This window comes from Mytilus galloprovincialis, chromosome 2, assembly GCF_965363235.1.
Source record: "Mytilus galloprovincialis chromosome 2, xbMytGall1.hap1.1, whole genome shotgun sequence".
Lineage (NCBI taxonomy): Eukaryota > Metazoa > Mollusca > Bivalvia > Mytilida > Mytilidae > Mytilus > Mytilus galloprovincialis.
Window position 1 is genome coordinate 55,575,548 of NC_134839.1, and position 19,653 is coordinate 55,595,200.

At 31.4% G+C, this 19,653-nt stretch overlaps 1 protein-coding gene across 1 annotated transcript in view; it reads left to right on the forward strand.

Moving 5' to 3' along the window:
• The window catches only part of LOC143063885 (DNA (cytosine-5)-methyltransferase 1-like), a 52,186-nt gene that overhangs the window by 2,609 nt on the left and 29,924 nt on the right, over positions 1 to 19,653 (forward strand). The window contains exons 3-24 of the mRNA XM_076236313.1: positions 1,285 to 1,392; positions 1,978 to 2,304; positions 2,692 to 2,728; positions 3,625 to 3,709; positions 4,876 to 5,001; positions 5,754 to 5,871; positions 6,694 to 6,803; positions 7,331 to 7,449; positions 8,051 to 8,143; positions 8,979 to 9,130; positions 10,382 to 10,459; positions 12,088 to 12,191; positions 13,123 to 13,294; positions 13,615 to 13,712; positions 14,096 to 14,171; positions 14,676 to 14,732; positions 15,374 to 15,460; positions 16,173 to 16,297; positions 16,890 to 16,995; positions 17,390 to 17,502; positions 18,346 to 18,460; positions 18,927 to 19,109. Coding sequence (XP_076092428.1) covers positions 1,285 to 1,392; positions 1,978 to 2,304; positions 2,692 to 2,728; positions 3,625 to 3,709; positions 4,876 to 5,001; positions 5,754 to 5,871; positions 6,694 to 6,803; positions 7,331 to 7,449; positions 8,051 to 8,143; positions 8,979 to 9,130; positions 10,382 to 10,459; positions 12,088 to 12,191; positions 13,123 to 13,294; positions 13,615 to 13,712; positions 14,096 to 14,171; positions 14,676 to 14,732; positions 15,374 to 15,460; positions 16,173 to 16,297; positions 16,890 to 16,995; positions 17,390 to 17,502; positions 18,346 to 18,460; positions 18,927 to 19,109 — 2,589 coding nt within the window. The remainder of the gene's footprint in view (positions 1 to 1,284; positions 1,393 to 1,977; positions 2,305 to 2,691; positions 2,729 to 3,624; positions 3,710 to 4,875; positions 5,002 to 5,753; positions 5,872 to 6,693; positions 6,804 to 7,330; positions 7,450 to 8,050; positions 8,144 to 8,978; positions 9,131 to 10,381; positions 10,460 to 12,087; positions 12,192 to 13,122; positions 13,295 to 13,614; positions 13,713 to 14,095; positions 14,172 to 14,675; positions 14,733 to 15,373; positions 15,461 to 16,172; positions 16,298 to 16,889; positions 16,996 to 17,389; positions 17,503 to 18,345; positions 18,461 to 18,926; positions 19,110 to 19,653) is intronic.

A 19,653-nucleotide genomic window follows, 5' to 3' on the forward strand; every position in this document is an offset into this window, starting at 1 on the left:
CGCGTCGCTATATTTTTTTCGTATTTTTCAAATTTTTTCAAATTTCCCGCTTATTTTTCACTTCGGATCACGTGATCCACTGGTTTACGATTTTTGAAAGAATTATTTCCCTTTTATTAAAGTAACTCCGCGGGACCAGTCTAATAAATTTTACAAAATGGCGTTTTTTGAAAGATCAAAATAAACAAAGATTTCAACATTGTCTATTTTTTTAATTTAAAGAATATATAGAGGCATATATGAATGAAATGAGATGAAATGAATTGACCGCATTTCCCGACGTCACTCACAAACTTGTTTTACGAACTTTGAACAAACGAGGATTTTAAAAACGATCAAACACAGGGGTCTGTTACAAATTATTTGCCGGGTTTACTATCCATACGAACCCCGAAAATGAGCAAGTCTAAGTATTCATTATCCCCTATTCGAACTTATAATTGTTTAGTCAGAAATTCTACCATTTGATAGCATATGACTAGAAAAACAAACCCAAGCTGATACGACTTCAGAAATTTTACTGTCTCGATGTCAAGCTTGGATGAGGCCATTTAAATATTATAAAACGTTAAGGTCATAAAAATGAGAAATCTTTATGCAAAAAATGTTAATTCCTTTTCAAACGTCGTAAGGTTAACAGTACACTGCTACAGTTGGTTACAAAACCAAACACTGAAACAGAAGCTGACAATGACTTTATTGTTGGTCCTTACATGTTCTGCAATATTACCTGATAGTGCTAAGAAATCTTCACACAGGCATGTCTGGTGTCGACCCATCATGGAAAAAGACTTCTCCTCCAGTTTTATACATAGATAGTATGAGGATTTAATATATGAATTTACAATGGAGAAAAAAATACTCTTCTTCTTTATCCAGACAATAACATTAACAAACAAAGCCTCATTAAGGGGTACACTGTAACTTCCATGAGCATGATGAGGACATCAATACAAGAGGAAACATCAACAGCATAATATAATAAAAACACATAACAAAACAATTACAAACAAACAGCGCGCCGCGATTAAGTTACTGAGCATTGTCGAAAATTACGCGATTACCACAGCGCTATCCAAAAATCCTGGGGAGAACACTGGGTCTAGTCCATTAAAAATGATAATTGTAGGCAGAAATGAAAAAGATTAATCCATTTAAATATTTACTCATTAAAATATCATGTGATGTCACTTTTGCTTTGTTTTTTGTTGTTGTTTTTTCTATCTTTTTTGCTTTTATGAGGGACTTGCCTCCTTAAAAGATTTTTTTTTTTATAATGAACAGGGGTACTGGAGAAAGAAATGCAAAGTTTTAAATGACATTATACCTGAAGGAGTAAAAAGAGATATCAAGGAACTGGAAAGTGAGCTGAAAGATGAAAATATTACTGAGGTAATGACAAGCAATATATGTTATTGTAAAAAAAAATGACAATCATTCTTCTATAAAATTGGTTTATACATATACTTGTACATATAACTAAGTCCTCCTTAGAAATAAAAACAACACATATAAATTTATTTCGTCAAAGCGTTTTTCTGGATTTACCTTCATCAGGAACACTTGAAGCCAAATAATTGAAAGTCAAGGATATATAAAACCAAAAACAGTTGAAGAGCTTTAGTTTGATTTACACTGATTGCCAATAACTAAACAAGGTTAATTAGAAAATATTTGTATTCGCCATTTAAAAGCTAAGTAGTACAAATGTTTTTGTCACAGAGGGAAAGCTATAAAAGAGGAAATGGATTCAGTTTAAAGTTTCCCACAATATTTTACATTTGTAACCAGTGGAGTGAAAACCAATCTGTGAAACTGAATAATAGATGATATGGAACATATTTCACAGTAACGTAACAAAACAAAAACAAAATATTTTTTTAAATCGTTATTGATTTATTTACCAACTGAAAATAATTGTCTAATTTAAACATGCATGCAATTTTACGTTATTATAATTTAAAAATATATTTACAGAAAGGTTATTTTAAACAACTAGGAAAGTTATTGCAGAAGTTCACTGAATCAAACATTTTGGCAAATGGCAATTCTGTGAAAAATGGCACAGAAAAAAGTAATATGGAGGAAAAAGAAAATGGATCTAATGGTATCACAAAACACAACGGGAATAATGAAAATATAGAAAATGGTAAAAATGGATCTCTAATTGAATTGGAAAAAGTAGAAAATAAAGAAGAGTTGAAAGATGTAAATGATGAAATCAAGGTAGAGGCTGATATTGAGACAGAAGAGAAATCAGAAGTGACCAAGGAGAAAAATACTGAAAAACAAGAAATTGAAGAGGTACATGTAATACAATAAATGTTGGCAGAACTTTGATATATTATAAGATATAATAGTTTTCAATAGTCAGCTGTTTAATATTTCTTTTCTCACGCTGGCGTATTTTGCAGGTAAAAGTACTTTGTTGTGTGTGGTGCTGTTTACATTTTTTTCTTTCATAATATTTTTCAAATCCAAACTTTTTTGTTCCTTTTCACATTCTACAAAAATCACTGTGAAAATGAATTTGTATTTTAATGCACCAACTGTACATTTCTACAGTCTCTTTAGTGATGCTAGAGGCAAATAAGAAATAATTTATTTTAAAAGCTTTTGCTCTTAATTTAATTGTAGGATATCAGTAGAAAAATATAAAAAAAGATATTTTATTCTTTTTGTGTTTTGCAGGAAGAATCTATGGAAGTTGAAGAAAGAAAAGATGAAGGTTTGACATTCATAATATCTTCTTCCTTGAAATTAATACCTTGTAAGCTTGGCCTACTTCATCCTTATATGATAATGGTCAACAACAATAATTTTATCCGAAAGCTCTGGACAGACCAATATGGCTTCTGCTGACGTCTTGAAAATGCTGCCTGGGTTATTAAATTTTTGAGGAAATAATACATATGAGAGCCCCCTTTGAGAATGGTTTAACATACCAGATGACAAACACATTTCATTTCATAAAAAAGTTGCCAAAATTCTCCTGGATATCAACTGCCTTTAGACATACAAGTAGGGAACATAAATCACAGGATTTGATAGACAAATATGCAAGTCACAAAGGTTATTTATTAATACAGGTACATGTATAGCAAACAAAATTCTTCAATGTTAAAAACTATATTTCACTGTATGGCATTCAACAATAAGCAAGCTCTATAAGGCCTGACATGACAAAATGCTAGAATGTGAAAAATTACAGATGATGCTTTTATGACAACGACCTTTGAATCATCTTTATTTGAATTGATAGAGCCTTATGGCTATTCCATTAAAATTTGGGAGGGTAGGAAGGGAAGTTTAGTTATTGAATGAGGGTCATGGGTCTTTTTTTCAGTATGTGTCTGTTAGCATTATAAAAAATTATCTTAAAAATAAATGGTTCTTGGTTGTAGGGATATTTTGAAAATCCTATCTAACTTTCCCACATACATTTTAATGCAATAGCCCTTATATAGCCTACTCCATAAGGTGAAATGGTGTAAGCATCTATGTGTTTGCAAATAATCATCCCAAAAAGACCAGTCTAGACATCTAAGTACTTTTATTTGTGGTCGGCTACTACATAATCATTATTATTTGTAAATAAGATTGTTAATTTTATCAATACATTAGAAACACCAAGTAAGAAGTCAAAAGGAAGAAAAGGGAAGAAGTCAAATGTAAATCAGCCATCTATAGCATCAATGTTCTCAAGAACGTGAGTTTTTAATTACAAACTATGTTGCTAAGTATGTATGTATAGAAAATGGGATGAAAGGGCTGAAAAGGCTTTGATTTACAAGCCTATCATTTATTACCTATAAAAGGAGAACTTTAAGGAAATTTACCCTAGATAATCACTGATAATAAAACATTGTATGATACTATTACTTATCTCATCTTTTAATCATCAGAAAAAATGGTTATTAGAAAATGAAAAAGTTAGTCTAGCCTTGATGAAATGATTATTGAAGGAACATCATATTAAAAAATTGTCAGATTTGAAAAAATATGCTAATATTTAAAGAATAAAATCATTTTGGATTAATTGGTTCAGCTGTTTTGTTGCCAGTGTTTCGCCAAAGTTTTGACGAAACGTATTATGGTATACAACTGTCTGGCGTCTGTCCGGTGTTCAAATGTTGCACCGTATCTTGAGAACCACTTATCCAAATTTCATGAAACTTAACATAGTTGTTTCTTATGGTGGTCAAATGATCTGTATACTTTTTGGTGATAATAGGATTTAAACTTTTTGAGTTACAGGACTTAACCAGAACAGGAGTGTGTATTTTTTACATGGTGCGCTGTGTCTAAAAAAACGATTTCTGATTATTGCTTTAAACTTCACACACTTCTTAATTATATTAATCCAAAGATCTGTATACTTTTGGTGATGATTCCAAATTTTATTTTAAGAGTCATTGAGGTTTTTTTTTTAAAGGGGGGTGGGTTTTCACATGTCGCGACATATCTCATAAACGATTTATGATTATTGCTTAAAACTTTACACACTTTTTAGTTATATTAATCTAAAGATCTGTATACTTTTGGTGATGATTCAAAATTTTATTTTGGAGTTGTTGAGTTTTTTGTAAAAAAAGAGGGGGGGTTTCATATGTTGCATCGTATCTTAAAAACCATTAATGACTATTGCTTAAAACTTTACACACTTCTTAAATATATTAATCTAAAGATCTGTATATTTTTGGTGATGATTCAAAATTTTATTTTAGAGTTGTTTTTTGTTTTTTTCACACATCACGCTCTATCTCAGAAACTATGATTATTGCATAAAACTTCTCACACAAGACAAAGGGCGTATTATGAGCTCATGGCGCAGCTGTTAAGCATTTAATTACAAAAACCTAATAATCTTTACAGTCCAGGAAAGAGAAAATCTACAGCTGATGAAGAAATTAAACAAGAAGAAGTAGAAGAAAAGGAAACAAAGAAAGCTAAAGTAGAAAATGGAGAAAAAAGTGAAGAAATGGAGACTGAAAATAAAAGGTATATATCTGATATTCTGTGTGTGAAAATATTTTTGAATTGACAGGATTTTTGAGAAATATAGAGATATATCTGATAAAAAAAATTGCCTTCCTTGCATTTGATTTATTGCTAATTACTGACATCATTTTTAACGGAAAACAAATGCAACTTTTTTAAACAACATTTACCACAAAGTTCAAAAATGTTTTCCAGGCAGGAAGATTTTTTAACAGTAAAAATTATTCTTCCTCAAAATTATCTCCCCATTTTGCCAGCTATTTTTTCAATCATCAAAATGGATGCCATGGTAAGGATGACGCTCTGTCTATTAAGCTTTTGAAAACGGATATAAATTTATCCACATAACATCATAACGATCCTAATTTGACGGTTATATTTTAAAATACACATGTATCTACTAGCTATTTTGCATAATTTAAGATATTTAGATGCCTTTATTGTTGGCACAAAAACAATAAAAAATTTGTCAAATGTACAACACACTAAAACACATAAATGAACCAAAATTAAAAAAAGACACTAGACTTACAAAGGCTTGAGGTTCCTGACTTAAAACAAGTGCAAATAACCGTGGGGTTAACATGTTTTGTAAGATCTCAACCCTCCCCTATATCTCTAGCAAATGTGGAATAAGCAAACAAACAAAATACATAATGGATGTTTGTATGTGAAATAATTTTGTTTTTCAAGGATTATATATTGACATTAATAATTGGCATTAAGTCAATTAAAATTTATATGACTTTCAGTTCTTCAGAGACAGAGATTAAAGAAGTTGTGAACAAAGGACCACCAGCAAAGTGTCGAGAATGTAAGCAGTTAATTGATGGTGACTTGATAATGTTCCCAGGAGCTACTGATGATGCAGTAAGTAAAATAGGAACACCATTTCAGCTTATTTCTTAATGCATGTCAACAAAGACTTTGTTTGGCTTGTTTGCTTTGTTTTTATATTGTACAATTGTAATTGGGATAACGTCCGATCAAATTAAAATATAATATACACAGATTAAAATATGTCTATATATATTATGCTTGAAGATGTCAATCTTAATTACAAAGCTTGAATTAATATTTATACAAACAAAGCAAGCAAGCCTTCCAAAGTTTTACTCTACAAGCATTGGGACATTAGCTGTGAGCAAACTTGGCTACATCATTACTGTTAGTTTATATTGGTGGAAAGAGCCAAAAAACAAAGAGAACCACTACTTTTGGCAGTCAAAGTGTCAATCCTACCTAGTCCATTAAGAAATGGGTCAAACCATCCTGCCTTTAGCAGGGTTGAACTCGAAAATTAAGTGTTACCAGGCTAGTGATCACTGGAGATAAACTTTTTGACATCCAGGCTAACAAGATCCCTGAAAATTTAAAAATTATCCTTAAATCATACTGGCAAATATGTTAAAAACGAAAAGATCTGAACTTTTTAGCTGAAATTTTATTCAATCTACATGCCTAAGGTGGATTCATTGATATCAGTTGGGTACAGGGAAACCATGAATTAAAAATTTCATCAAAGTAGTAATTGACTCTTAGGCTTATAGAGAACATTTTTTGGCAAAACTCAACTCAAATATACATAAAGAAAACACTTCCCTTCAATCCACAAAAAATTGGTTTCCACTATTTACAAATAAATGAATCAATAGTTATTTTATAGAAGGTTTTGTTTTGTATTTTGTTTAGGTAGAAGAGTATGTTGCCTTAACAGATCCTAAATTATCAGTGTTTACTGGAGATGAGGAAGAAATTCATAGTTATGACGAAAGACCTCAGCATAAAATCACAAATTTCAGGTAATATGAAAATGCAAACAGTTAACTGATCACTAGTAACATGTACTTGCGTTAGAGAAGGCTTAGTATATCTTCTTCATAGTGGGTAGATAATAATAAAGGGAATTTTACATTCAGTTCGTAAGTTAATTGTTGACTGTAACAATACTATTAAAAGGGACTCTTAACTTACTACAGACTTACCAGGCGTTGGTTCACTTTCGTTTGTAATACTATTAAAAGTACACAGGGAAAACATATTCTACTTACAGCTTTAGTAGTTCAATTGTTTAAGAAAATTATGTGCAACATCTGTAAAAATGAGATGTTATATGATTGCAAGCTAGACAACTCTCTTAATGAAACCAAATGACTGACATAGAATGTTAGCAAGAAATAGGTAATTATGACCTTCAGCAATGAGCAAAACCCATACCACATAGCAAGGTATAAAAGGCCCTGAAATTACATATGGTAAACAATGCATACAAAAAAGTTAACAGCTTGAAAAAAGGCTCAACTCATGCTCATGTTTGATTTTCTTGTAGTGCTTATGACAAGAATACACATCTGTGTCCGTTTGACACAGGCCTGATAGAGAAGAACGTAGAATTATATTTTAGTGGTCATGTTAAACCAATTTATGATGAAAACCCAGCAACAGAAGGTTTGTTAATTTCTTTTATAATAAAGATTTAAAAACAAGAATTAGAAAGTGTCCACAGAACAGAGGCCCAAATCACACTATCATTTTCTATGTTCAGTGTACCGTAAAAAGGGTTAAAAACTCTAGATTTGGCATTAAATTAGAAAAGTCATATCATAGGGAACATGTGTACTAAGTTTCAAGTTGATTGGACTTCAACTTCCTCAAAAACTACCTTAACCAAAAAACTTAAACCTGAAGCAGGACAGATGAACCAACGAACGCACAGACCAGAAAACATAATGCCCCTCTTCTATCATAGGTGGGCATAAAGATATTAATGCAATTGTTTAACACAAATAAAAATAGTTCTAAAAAAGAAAATGCAGAAAATAATCTGAATAGTAACCTTTGTAAAATATTGCTGTTCAAGAAAGACCTGCTTTTTATGTTAACGATATTTAAAGTGTTCACTTAATTCCTCCCTCTCCCAACCAAATTATTGTTTTCACATCTGTTAGTTTGAATTATTTCTGTCTTACAATACAATTTAAAAGATTGAGAGCTATCATACCAGAACAGTGTGTAAACAATCTTGGTTATTTGTGATTGTGTGATTTAGGTGGAATCCCTACCAGAAACATGGGACCTATCAATGAATGGTGGACTGCTGGATTTGACGGAGGAGAGAATGCCTTGATAGGTTTCAGTACAGGTACATTATATTAAATTGTTAGTCTACTTTCAGATGAGAAATCTGATAGACTTTGTCAGTCTTAGACAAAGTAAGGTTCATACAAACATGTATTAGTACAACATTAATATGTTCAAATATACATGTTGTATTTGCCTCTGAAATATAAACACCAGTTTATCTTCATATTTTCACTGATGATAAACAATATCAGAAATTTATTAACATAGAAAGTTTAAATTTGCATAACATTTATTACCAAAAACTTTAGAATAATGTTAAGACGTCCATTTTATCAATCCCATACTGTAGATTCATTTAAATTTGTGTTGACCAATTTTCATTGATTGAATAAAATTGAATTGAATATTTTATTTAGTATTTTTAATCAAATTCTGCATAAAATCTTAAAAATTAATACTTATTTGAACAAATTAATTCATGGCTAACATATAGTGATTACGACTCCACAGTATCTAAATATAAGGTGGTTTTAGCCAAAGTCTGCTTTCAATCTTAAAATAAATTTATACTCGTAATGAATGCACAGTATATAAAAAAAAAGATGTGGTATAATGGCCAATGAGACAACTCTTTCCACCAGAGATTAAATGATGTAGATATAGAAGTTGCACTTTACTAAATCCAAATCAGTTTTGTCTTTATTTCTAAAAAGCTTTTAACTGCACTAGCCCGTATAGCATCCTTTAGCAGTTGTTGAGTTGTGCTTATGTTTGATGTACATTTCTGATTTTGTTAACTGAAATTTGACTGGATAAGCATGTGGTAGGTAACTCCCTCTGAAATTAAAACACCAATCAATCAAATTATCAAACAATCAATTTCATATTTTCAGCTTTTGCTGAATATATTCTGATGGCTCCTAGTGACGCATATAAACCATTCATGGATACCATGAGAGAAAAGATCCACATGAGTAAAGTGTTGATAGAATTCCTTCAAAGTAACCCTATAGCAACATATGAAGATTTGTTGAATAAAATTCAGGTAGCAATACAAATAAATATATGATAGATATTTCAGATCACATTTTAAAAGCTTTCAGTGTTGAGTGTTCTGAAGAGTTTGGGGAAGTATTTAAAAAAAGGTACAAAGTTTTCTGAAGTATCTGTATTTGTAACTATTTTAGTAATTTTAAGCATACCATTGTCTGTCATATATACTATTTGTTTCAGTGTAGATTCAAAGAATTGTGAAGTTGTGTTTAAGAAAAGTTCAAATAAGTGTATTTCAGTCTTGCATGTGTATGAAATAAGAATTTTGATGATGTTACTTTTGTAAGGTACTTAAAAAAATAGAATGGCTGTAAAAATTTAAGATAGCATCTTAGCTTTCAGTGTGTATCTTATTTCAGTCTCAAACTATCAAGATGAGATGAATATCATTTATAAACTGTATGATAAACTTCGTTTTTGAAATGGTTTCAAAAGGGTACATTAAACTTAATGTACTTTATGACATTCTATTGGTCTGATAGTGATTTCAGATGCCCTGGCTGATGGGCCTATAGCAGTCAGAGCTCCGACATAAACAAGTTGATTTCTGTTTTTGACTTAAAGAAGTCAAAACATGTATTTATCATAAAAGTGTGTTTTCAATTTTAGACTTATCTAAGTCAGAAAATGAAAGACTTGTTTAGGTCTATTTATGTTGATGAAAAAACTTAATTTCACTTGGTGGCCAAACTGCACCACCTATGACAGCAAAAACCTGTCTGAGAGTTCACAAGGACTTGAGCTATCTATATTTAATTGTCTAATTGAACATCCTTACTAAACACAGATGTTTTACCTCATTAAGTGTGGTTCCAGGTGGTTGCATTGTAAGGTTAATTAACATTATCTCCGATTTTTTAGACTCTCATTCATATTTTTCTTTAGAAGACAAAGCATTGTCTTACAAAGATGTCATTATTTGATTTAGATGTGTGACCTCCTTATAAATATGCATGGGTCTTGAAGTTTACCAATTTTGATCACTTATCGACTTGTAGGAGTCGATATTTGCAACTTTTCTGGTCAATTATTTCTTGCTTAACAATATTTGACTTATTAAAGTCGTATTTTGTCTTGCATTAAAGGGAGACAATTCATGAAACTTACAAATTTAGACCTCTATGAGTCAAAAGCAGATTCAGACTTATTTATGTCTGAGCTCTGACTGTATAGATGAGCGTGAAGACTGCCATTAATTAAGTATTTAAAAAAAAGTATTGATGTATTGATTTTTTTCTTTCAGATAACTGTCCCACCACAAGGATTAAACAGCTTGACAGAAGATTCATTGCTCAGACATTCTCAATTTGTTGTTGACCAGGTTTGTTGATTAAAGTGTATTTAGGAGACATACAGTAAATGATTCTAGTCTTTAAAGACATTAAATCCATGCCAGTATGCATTATCTAAATCTATTTCTGTATAATGTGCCCAAGTTCACACCATATTAATTATACCCCCGCTTTAAAAAAGGGGGGGTATACTGTTTTACCTCTGTCTGTCCTTCCGTCAGTCCGTCAGTCAGTCCGTCCGTCCGTCCGTCCCATGAATATTTTTCGTCGCATTTTTCTCAGGAACTACAATACAAGGATTTCTGAAATTTGGTTTCAGGGTTTATCTAAGTCAGCTATACCGTGTAATGCGTTTTCAGATTGATCACTCGACAACTTCCTGTTTACCGAACACTTGTATGATTTTACACATGATAGCCAAGTTGAAAATTTTCGTCACATTTTTCTCAGGAACTACAATACAAGGATTTCTGAAATTTGGTTTCAGGATTTATATAAGTCAGCTATACCGTGTGATGCTTTTTCAGATTCATCACTCCACAACTTCCTGTTTACCGAACACTTGCATATTTTTACACTATTAATATTATCCACTTGCGGCGGGGGTATCATCAGTGAGCAGTAGCTCGCAGTTTCACTTGTTAAATATACATTTACATACTAGATTCAACAGATCAAAAGTCACAATTGTAAGTTGTCCAGAAGTATTTGGATGTTTTGAGTAAACTTCATAGAAACTGTAAGCTTATCAAAGCTCTGACCAGTCTTTTAGAGAAATTGTGTACAAAAATCAAGGCGATGGTTAATTTTCTATTATTTAACAACAAATATTCATAAATGAAGAGTAAAAAGTAATCTTCTCCAAATCCTTCAAAAACAACAAATTTATCATTGATAATACAGACAAAAGTACAGTATTTTTTTATGCCCCTTTTCTGGGCATTATGTTTTCTGATCTGTGTGTCCATTCATTCATCCATTGGTTTGTCTGTCCGTCTGTCCCGCTTCAGGTTAAAGTTATTGGTCAAGGTATTTTTAGGTGAAGTTGAAGTCCTATCAACTTGAAACTTCGTACACATGTTTCCTTTGACATGATCTTTCTAATTTTAATGCCAAATTAGACATGTTACCCCATTTTCACGGTCCACTGAACATAGAAAATGATAGTGGGGATGGGGCATGCGTGTACTATGGACACATTCTTGTTTTAAGTCGTAAGTAAGTGATTTCAGAAGAATGACATTAGTTTATCTAGAGTATTTAAAGAGGTGCCAACTTATAAAAAAAGATATTGACTTGTTCAAAATTTACAACACACTTTTTAACAGAAAAAAATGATAACTATAAATATAGAATTTAAAACCAGATACAGTGGACTCATTATTATTTTTTAAATGCCAATTTTTGTTTGTTTCATGGGTAGAGGTGAACCGTGAATTCAAATGTTTAATAAATTACATATTTTCAATAGTCTTTGTATACAGAGATCGTCAAAACCACAAAATCAAATATCCAGGAATAAGCAATTATTCAGCAATCCACGAAAATTGAGACCCACAAAAATAAACGAGTCCACAGTATCTGGAGACAGTTTAAGAATATCTGTGGCAACAAAACCTTGATTTTATAGACTAACAATTACATATTTTTTTTCTAGGTGCAAAGTTATGATGAAGCAGCTGAAGATGACGAAGATCTCTTAATTGCCACACCATGTATGAGGGCATTGATTAAATTGGCTGGTGTAACTCTGGGCAAAAGGTAATATTTAATATTAAATGCATCAGGTCTTGGTAAATATCTGTTTGTTTCAATGCATTTATTTCTACATTGACAATGATTGAGCAGAGACCATTTTTTGCGCAAAAAACTCACATATTGTTTGTAAAGTTTAACAATGCAATTTGACAATATATTTTCAATTTATCACATACATGTGAATAAATCAAGAAAAAATAGTTTGATTTTAAATAGGAAATTATGTGGATGATAATTGTAATTTTGGTTTCAAAAACAAAAAAAAGCATGTCTCAACAAGTGTGACATGTTTTGAGGATGTGTCAATATGAGCAGGTATTTATTTTAATGCATCACAGCATAAAGGTTATCATCTATGGAACAGGTGATTGATGCTGAATAAATATGATACATAGCATAAAAGACCTACCTATTGTATTTATTGTGAACTTGTTGTCGTCCTGAATATGTGTGAAATATTTGCCACTGGACATTAAGCAACCAACAATCAATCATAGCATAAAAACAGACTAGTTGTAGAAGATTCCTTATTGATTCTTATTGGTTATAGACTGTTTAATGTCTAGAATGAGATATTAAAATTCAATGCATTTTATGAGATTGACATATAAAGTTTCGTTTAACTTTGCTTTTGATTAAACCTACTACAACCTGCATACAAATCTGGTGTTTCTTGATACTGAGTACAGTTACTCCCCACTGATTAAAGGACTAAATTTGTATTGAAAAACTTAACATTTATATAAAAATACAGAGATGTGGTATGATTGCCAATGAGACAAATACCCATGCCATCAGGGACCAAAAGATGTCTCAACAACTACAGGTCGCTGTAGATCCTCAACATTAAGCAAAACCATACCATATGGTAATCTATAAAAAGCCGTAGTGTGTCAAAATGTAAAACAGTAAAAAACAATTATTCATATTTCAGGAGACAAATGAGAAAAGAATTAAGAAAAACAAAGGTTAAAGATAAGAAACCTGCCTTTACCATGGCAGCTACAACTCCATTAGTGACCCAGATATTTGACAGTATGTTTAAAGGTCAGCTGGATGAAAAATCAGGACATGGCACTAAGCGTAGAAGATGTGGTATATGTGAGGTAAGTTGATAGAGATGGCAAATTCTACTCATTAAGATTCTTGTACTTTGAGACCTTGACAGACAATCAGATTGTGATAAATTATCTGGGTGTTTAGTGCCACCTCTTAGTAATCCAACCACTCATTTCACAAAACATCTGAGCTATTCCAGAAAATATGGAAGGACTTCAATCACTTTTGTATGTATGTGGACATGTCACAATAATTTCAGAATTCATAGCTTTTAAAGCCTTCTTAGGAGTGAGTTTTGATAGTGCTTTTATTATGTTGGATCTTGAAGTCTTGTTATATCACAAAATGTTTCTGTTTAATTCACTAGACTTGCCAACAACCAGATTGTGGTACATGTAATGCTTGTAAAGACATGGTGAAATTTGGTGGAACCGGCAGGGCCAAACAAGCTTGTGTAAACAGGAGGTAAATATAACACAGTGAAATTTAACATGTAGATTTTAGAAAAAAGGGAATTTTTGAATAAAGAGACATTAAGGATGTATAACTTAATTTTTATCTTTGGGGGGGGGTTTAATCTCAGATACCTTATATCAGGGACTGTATAGGTAGTGATTTGAAAAATATATATGCATCCATTAACGAAGGTTTTACGATAGAAATAATTCTGCTCGAATAATAATATTTATAAGCATTATTTTCTTTTAAAAAAATAACTGGGTAGTATTTCAGATTTATATTTTTTACAAGCCAGAAAATCTTGAAATACTGTGTTTTCACTGAATTTCTTAAAAGCTGTTTATTTTGGCCTTTAAAAGCTGAGAGTTTTTTTGGGTTTTCTTTTATAGATGTCCCAACATGGTTGTAAAAGAAGCAGAGGACGATGACCTTTTGGAAGAGGATGAGTATGATTCAAAATTAAATGTAAGATATCACTTATAATAGTCTAATATCCATGATGAATGTGAATCATGCCGCAATTACAATGTGTCAGTTTAAGTCTGTCAAAAAATTCACTTGTGCTGTGCTCATCAAGACAAGAATTTTAACAATTTACCTAAACCAACTTAATTTTTTTTGCTGAAACTTTTACCCCTTTCTGGTACTCCTCGCAGCGTTTTCATTTAGTTATTTCAAATTTATTTGAAGAAGTTTGAAAAAGAAAAATCCAAGTTTTACATATTTATGACAATTTGTTTTAACATTCTTTTTCTACTTTTGAAAGTCTAGAAAATTAGTTGGTTTACTGTATTGAATTGAATATTGAAGTTGACAGTTTAAACAGAGCTCTTGATTATTGAATAAAATGTTGAAAGGCTTCATTTCATTATTAGCAGTTTTTGGTATTTAACTTGTGATGATACTCTTTAATAGCATGGACATAGATTTCTCATTTGTTTTTTATTGGACTTTTTAAACATATTACAGAGTGAAAGTAAAGAAACAACTCCAACAAAGACACATAAAACTGCATCTAATGCTAAGGTGAGTAATTCATATGTAGAAAAGTTTATAAATATTGCTTAAAAAATGTATCTACGATATTGTTATAATTTTAAGCCCCTTGATACAATAAGAATCTTTATAGCTAAAAATGTTTGATCGCTATACTGAATTAAAGAACAAATTCTTATTATGACACATATTATATTTTACAATATTTACATGCAGAAAACCTGATTACCTTCCCCCTTTTGCAATTGACCCTACCAATCCAAATCTTAATTAAGTCTCCCAAACAAAGTTTGGAGACTTATTGTTTTTGCTCAGTTCTTATTATTTTTATTATTATTCTTCTTCTTCTTTTTCTTCCGCCACTTTTAAAAATGAACTTGTCCGCAGCGTTTCAGCAAAACTGCTGGTCAGTTTTATTTAGGGTTTCATAGAATGTTAGACTAATATGTCTAGGTGAGCCATCAATCTTTCGTTTGAGGGGTATTTTGGGGGCAGAAAGGTCTAAAAAGGGGTATTTTGGGGGGCAGAAAGTTGGGAGGGGTTTACTATAGAACCCTATGGCGAGTTATTGGAGCTTTGTTTGGGAGACTTCGTAACAGCATCCTGTTACAATTACTTCTTGTTAATAAACATATCTATTTGCACTTTTAAATAGCATTAACTTTTTGTAGGCAAAACTGAGATGGGAAGGAGATGAACCTATCAAAGTTGATGGAAGAAACACCTACTATGAAGCTATTAGACTAGATGATGATATTGTAAGATATTTTTTCTTTTACAACGTTTTTTATAGCCCTGCTTAAATTTTTTTTACGAGTATACTGTTTTACCTCTGTCTGTCAGTCCTTCCCATGAATACTTTAGATCACATCTTTCTTAGGAAGAACACAACAAGTTCGTTTCAGGGTTTATATGAGTTAGCTATACCATGCGATGCGTTTTCAGATTCATCACTGAAACAACTTCCTGTTTACCTTATGTACAAGTAAATGCTATCAGTTATTCTTCAGTGAAATTGACGTATAATTATTATACCCCGCTATGAAAAAGGGGGGTATACTGTTTTACCTCTGTCTGTCCATCCATCCTTCCGTCAGTCTGTCCGTCCCATGAATAATTTTTGTCACATACAATACTAGAATTTCTGAAATTTGGTTTCAGGGTTTATACAAGTCAGCTATACCATGTGATGCGTTTTTAGATTCATCACTCAACAACTTTATGTTTAACGAACACTTACATATTTTTACACTATTAAAATTATCCCCTTGCGGCGGGGATATCATTAATGAGCAGTATCTCGCAGTTTCACTTGTTAAATTTGCATGCTATAAAATAAAGGAACTTTTGAAATTGTATGAAAATTTAAAAGTTTTTCACATTGTTGTTTGAATCAAATAAATACTGTGTTTAACTTTAACAGAATTGTTGAAAAGAAAAAAATGTTAACCTAGTGGTTTCCTTTTTCAGATTAAAGTGAACGACTGCGTAGCAGTAAAACCACAAGACACTGGTATCCCTGTCTACATAGCCAGAATTGCATACATGTGGGAAACCAGTAGCGGTCAGAAAATGTTTCATGCACATTGGTTTTGGTAAATATGTTTTTTCTGCTCACTAGGCATGCTTATCGGATATTTTAATCATGTTCCATTTTCACTGGGTTTTGTTTTGAGTAAAATATTTTTTACGTTCATTCCATTGACTGAGTAGAGGTAAATCTGTTATGGTATTTTTACCAAAAAGTATCAACCTAATAGCATATAGTACTAATTTAACTTTTGGATTCCTATCTTAAAACAATATTTCTACACATTTTGGGGTAACTTTTAATTGACCTGTATGATAGAATTGCAATTACCATAAGTTGCGTGAATCTAAGAACAAAGTATTTACTATAAATTCAGAAATTATTGCGTGCATTTATAATTGCAATTTCGTCATTTTGGGGTCTAAAGTGCAATTTTGATTTTTGTGATATTGAGAAAAATCCTATTTAATTCATTTAAAAATTTTCAAAATGCGAGTTCAAATTATTGCGATTAAATCCTGTTGCACTTTTTCCAATAATTTCTGAATTTACAGTACTTAATAATACTTGATGATGTATTATGGACGGAATCCTCATCGTTTCTCATTACCAGACTTCTATATTATGTTATTTATAAGATGGTATGTTTGTTTCAGTCGGAGTAATGACACAGTGCTAGGAGAAGCTTCAGACGACCAAGAAGTGTTCATGATAGATGACTGTGAAGACATCAAGTTTGATGTTGTAACATGTAAAATTAAGGTAGTTATTTATACTTGCATTCACTTTGGGGGAAATGTAAATGAATTGTAATTATTATAACAAACCTGTTGTTTCTAAAGTTGTTTTTTTGAGGCACTTTTATTTTATTCATGAAAGTTTTAATAAAAAAAACTTTGGGAAAAAAATCTTTCTGCACTATAAAATGGTTACAATAAGTAAAAGAGAGGTAGAGATACAAGAGGGACATTCAATTTATTGATCTTAGATTACCAAACAGCAAGTCATTGAAATTATTTTGTTTAATGGAATTAAATATGTTTTGATAAAGTAATGTGTGTGGGTGGTTTTTTTTTACCCTCTTTCTGATTTAATTTTAAACTGACTTATTGAAGATATGGAGTAATTTTGTTAACATTTTAGCTGTTTTTTATAGGTTATATATAAAGCTCCAGCAGACAACTGGCACATGTTAGGTGGAATTGAGCATCCAGAGGAGGACCGAGTGGTAGATCCAGAGGATAATACAAGTTTCTTTTATCAAAAATGGTAAAATATGAAAATGTATTTAAGAATGATTGTTTCTATGAGTCACCTCTTCATACACACTAACAAATAACTTATTCCTACAGTGACATTGTAATTATCAATTAAGTTGACTGAAACATGGCAAAACATTTTTATTCCCCACCTACATTAATAGAAGAGGGGCATTATGTTTTCTGGTCTGTGCGTCCTTTCGTTCGTCTGTTCGTCCATTCGTCCTGCTTCAGGTTAAATTTTTTGATGAAGTTGATTCCAGTCAACTTGAAACTTAGTACACATGTTCCCTATGTCATGATCTTTTGAATTTTAATGCCAAATTGACCCCAATTTCATGGTCCATAGAACATAGAAAATGATGGTGCAAGTTTCAGGTTAAAGTTTTTGGTCAAGGTAGTTTTTGATGAAGTTGAAGTTCAACCAACTTGAAACTTAGTATACATGTTCCCTAGATATTATCTTTTTAATTTAAATGCCAAATTAAAGTTTTTACCCCAATTTCACGGTCCACTAAACATAGAAAATGATAGTGCGAGTGGGGCATCCATGTACTATGGACACATTCTTGTTTATTTTTTTTTTTTAAGTAAATCCATCCATCATTATCATCAAATTGTGTGCTTATGTATGCAAAGTGAATGCAATTGTATAGGTGGTGGCCATGAAAAAGTGCCTTCCAATTCTCAATTATGTTGACTGAAATATGGCAAAACAATTCAATTTAGTTGACCGAACATGGCAAAACAATTCAATTTGTTGACTGAAACATGGCAAAACAATTCACTACCTTATCAAAAATTTTATAGATCATTAGTTTTTAAATACACTTGTACTATTTGTGCTTATTAGGTATGATCCAGATTTAGCCAGATTTGAAGATCCGCCATCAGATGAAGTAGAAGTTCCTGAGAATTTAAAACATAAACATTGTATCAGCTGTTACAGACTTAATCAAATTAGAAAGGTTAGTTTGTATCATATACTTGAAATGTTATATTTGACAATAGTTTGAAAACCTTGTCAATTTGATCATACTTTTCGACTTGTCATCCATTTCAATTAAAAAAAAAATCTTTCTTCTTGTTACTAAGCTGCTTCCACAAAACCTATTTCAATATGTTTTTATATGTTCAGATCAGTATGTTTGATGTCAAACAGCATAATGCTTGCACAGATATTCTAATCGGTTTTGAAAGAAATCTTTTTCAAAAGTGTTCTGATAAAATTTTACTTGGTAAGTATTTTAAAAAAAGAAAAGAATGATACAATGAAACGAGGAAATTTTTTTTCAAATTTATCTCATATAATCCCAAAATTCAAAGTTTATGTTGAGAAAATCCAGATCGGATCCTTAAAATATAAGGGAACCAACCTTTAATAACCTTCAGTGATCCCTTAATCTTCAAATTATCTATTTTTCTTTTTTACAGAAAGAAATCCCAAGTCTGGGAGAAGAATTAGAAGATTCTACAGATACTAGAGTATTCTATAATAGTGTTTGTCGTGATAGTGTGGAATATAAGATAGGAGATGGTTGTTACATAGAACCTGAAGGATTCAATTTCAAAATCAAACAAGTCAAGAAACCAACAAAGTCAACTAAACATAGTGCAGTAATTATATACATTATAATTTTATTTATTCTTTTCTTGTTTCTTAGATAGACTTCATATTTTTAAAGATGGTTAACTCAAATTGACAGAAATTTTCAATGTCAAAGTACCTAAGAAAAAGCTTAAATTATATTTCATGTGTACTGACTTAAAGTAAAACTTAATTGTAAATGTTTCTATATGTAGCATATTTCAAGTCTGTAGTTATGCAGCCATTTTGTTTTTTGAAAGGAATTATGATAACTGACCGATTGATTGATTGATTGATTTTAAGGTGTTAAAGGTCTCTTTCAACACTTGTGCTTTTTTGTGATGGTCAGATTTTTAAGTGCAGAAAGCTTGAGGTTCAGGAGAAAACCATGACCTTTGGTAGGAAGACTGACAATCTTATTCAATTAAGAAAAGAGTTGAGTTCACCTGCACACATGGGGATTAAACTCATAACCTCAGTGTTGACAGACTATTGAATACAGTAGTTGAACTACTTAGACCACTAGGCCACCTAGGCCCTTGACCAATTGACCTCTCAGACATGTGTAGTACA